We start from the raw sequence: 2,232 nt of genomic DNA, 5'->3' as shown, positions 1-2,232 counted from the left end.
TCAGGCGCCCTCCGCGCTCTGGGGTCCGTTAATGGCCGGCTCGCGCGCCTTCTTCCTGACGCAGGAGTAGCATCATGGTATGGAGCCAGACCTGTACGGGAACGCCAAACCACTAAAATGGCGCAGGGGGTTGGGGTGGGGGCGGAGAGCTGGAGCCCAGGATTAAGACCACAGGGTTAGGGTTATGGGGATTGGAGGGTGGCCCCAAATTTGAAGGATATGTGGGACTAGCTCTGAGGAGTTGGAAGAACGCGCTGCCTTGAGGGATGAGATGTTCTAACTCTGAGGCTTTGGAGGACGTCAGGTCTTAGATGTTGGAGTGCACCTCTTTGACAGGTCTTCATATCTCCGTGCGGGAGTTTAGGGAGTGCAGCCTTTGGAGCAAGGAGAGGGGTGTCTGTCGAGGAGTATGCCGATCTGGAAGGTTGGCGAATGGGAGCAGATTTTGGAGACATGATGGAGAACTCTTGATCTGAAAGGTTGGGCATCTTGCTCTGAGGAGTTAAGATCTTGTCTTTAAAGAAGAAGATGGTTCTAGCTCTAGATCTTGACTTGAAAGAAGTTCCCATGGAGGACAGGAACCACTATGGAAAAGATATGCGCTTTGGGACGGAATGGGGGTAACTTTTAAGGCAACCACATTTCTTGTAGCCAGTCTTGCAAGAGGCCAGGTTGTCCTTCATAGGCTCCCCACACTTACCTGTGACTGCGGGCTCCCCTCAGGCTAGGGTAGTTCTGCAGTCTCTGGGGAAGAAAGTTCTGAAAAGAACAGCTGTGTCCCTAACCTCTACCCTCATTCCTACGGTCATCTTTTGCCCCTTTGTTTATGGGACATTTGTGGTAAGAAGGAGGCACTTTTGAGCCAGGACTCTCTTCTTATGCTTATCCTTAATAGGAAAAGAAGCATTAAGTCCAGAACTGGGCCTCATCTTTAAAGGGCCAGATTTTCGTTAGCATCCAAAATCTGGACACTCTGAGCACCTCTATTGAGCTCGCAATCAGCCAACTCATCACCTTCAAGGAGAACAGGACACAATGTCAAGAGTCCTTATATATTTATGATTTCTTTTATCTATTGGGCCGTTAGTTACTCTGTATTTGTTATGTCCTACCTTAACCACATTTAAAAGAGTTAGGATTCAAAAGCCTAGATTAGCTCATTGGGTGGCTTTTCCAGCACTGCTTTTGAGGCTGATGACAGCATTTTACAATTTGTAATCTTCCTCTTCATGCCCCCAGAGGCCATCTTGTCTCAAATGTGACATATATACTCATTTTATATGTATCTAAATAGTTAGATCAGGTTTACTCTAGAAGAAATGGATCCTACTTCCTTTTTTATGGAATTTATTTTCCTTTCTCATCTGTCAGAATCAGAGGAGCAAGATTGTGTGTTGGAAAAGGGGACTTTTCCTCTCTTGAGCAAATATCTCTTTAATTGTCTTCTCCCTCCCAGCAACACATTTTAAGCATTCAAAAAGGTTGGAAGAATTGTACAAGCACCATATATTTACCATCTAACTTCTGCAATTAACATTTTGCTATATACTGTCACATGTTCATCTACCATCTCTATCAGTCCATCTTATTTTTTATTTCAAAATAAACTACAAATATAAGTACAGTATACCACCCCAGTCACTTCAACACACACACACACACACACACATAAACTAGAATCAACATTGTTTTATGGTCCTTTGTGTGTGTGTGTTTTTGGTACTGCAGATTGAACTCAAAGGGACTCCACCACTGTGCTGTATCTGCAGTCTTTTTAAATTTTGAGACAGGGTCTCACTAAGTTGCTCCAGTGGCACTCAAATTTGTGATCTTCCTGACTTAGCCTCCCAAAGTGCTGTCTGTGATCCAGTACTGGGCATTCAATCCAAAGCTTTTACACTGAGCTACATTCCTAGCCCTTCCCTTTTTTATTTTGAGACAGGGTCTCACTAAGTTGCCCAAGCTGGGTCCAAGTTTGCAGTCATCCTCCTGCCCCAGCCTTCCATGTTCTGGGGCTACAGGCATGAGCAACCACATCTAGTTTATTTAAGCTTCTTAAAAATTTTTTACAAAGCCGGGCGTGGTGGTGCAGGCCTGTAATCCCAGCACTTGGGAGGCTGAGGCAGGAGGATCACTGTGAGTTTGAGACCAGCCTGGGCTACATAGTGAGTTCCAGGTCAGTCTCAACTACATAGTGAGACCCTGTGTCAAAAAAAAAAATATATATGTGTG

The 2,232-nt window shown here is 44.9% G+C and overlaps 1 protein-coding gene across 1 annotated transcript in view; it reads left to right on the top strand.

Moving 5' to 3' along the window:
* The first annotated feature begins 1 nt into the window (after window position 1).
* Window positions 2-2,232, top strand: part of Kctd19 (potassium channel tetramerization domain containing 19) — a 38,424-nt gene continuing 36,193 nt past the window's right edge. Inside the window, exon 1 of the mRNA XM_010612221.2 lies at window positions 2-77. Coding sequence (XP_010610523.1) covers window positions 75-77 — 3 coding nt within the window. The 5' untranslated portion in view covers window positions 2-74. The remainder of the gene's footprint in view (window positions 78-2,232) is intronic.

This window comes from Fukomys damarensis, unplaced genomic scaffold, assembly GCF_012274545.1.
Source record: "Fukomys damarensis isolate Sample0158 unplaced genomic scaffold, DMR_v1.0_HiC HiC_scaffold_32, whole genome shotgun sequence".
NCBI lineage: Eukaryota > Metazoa > Chordata > Mammalia > Rodentia > Bathyergidae > Fukomys > Fukomys damarensis.
The sequence above is the reverse complement of the archived record's forward strand: the minus strand, read 5'-3'. Positions and strand labels throughout refer to the sequence as shown.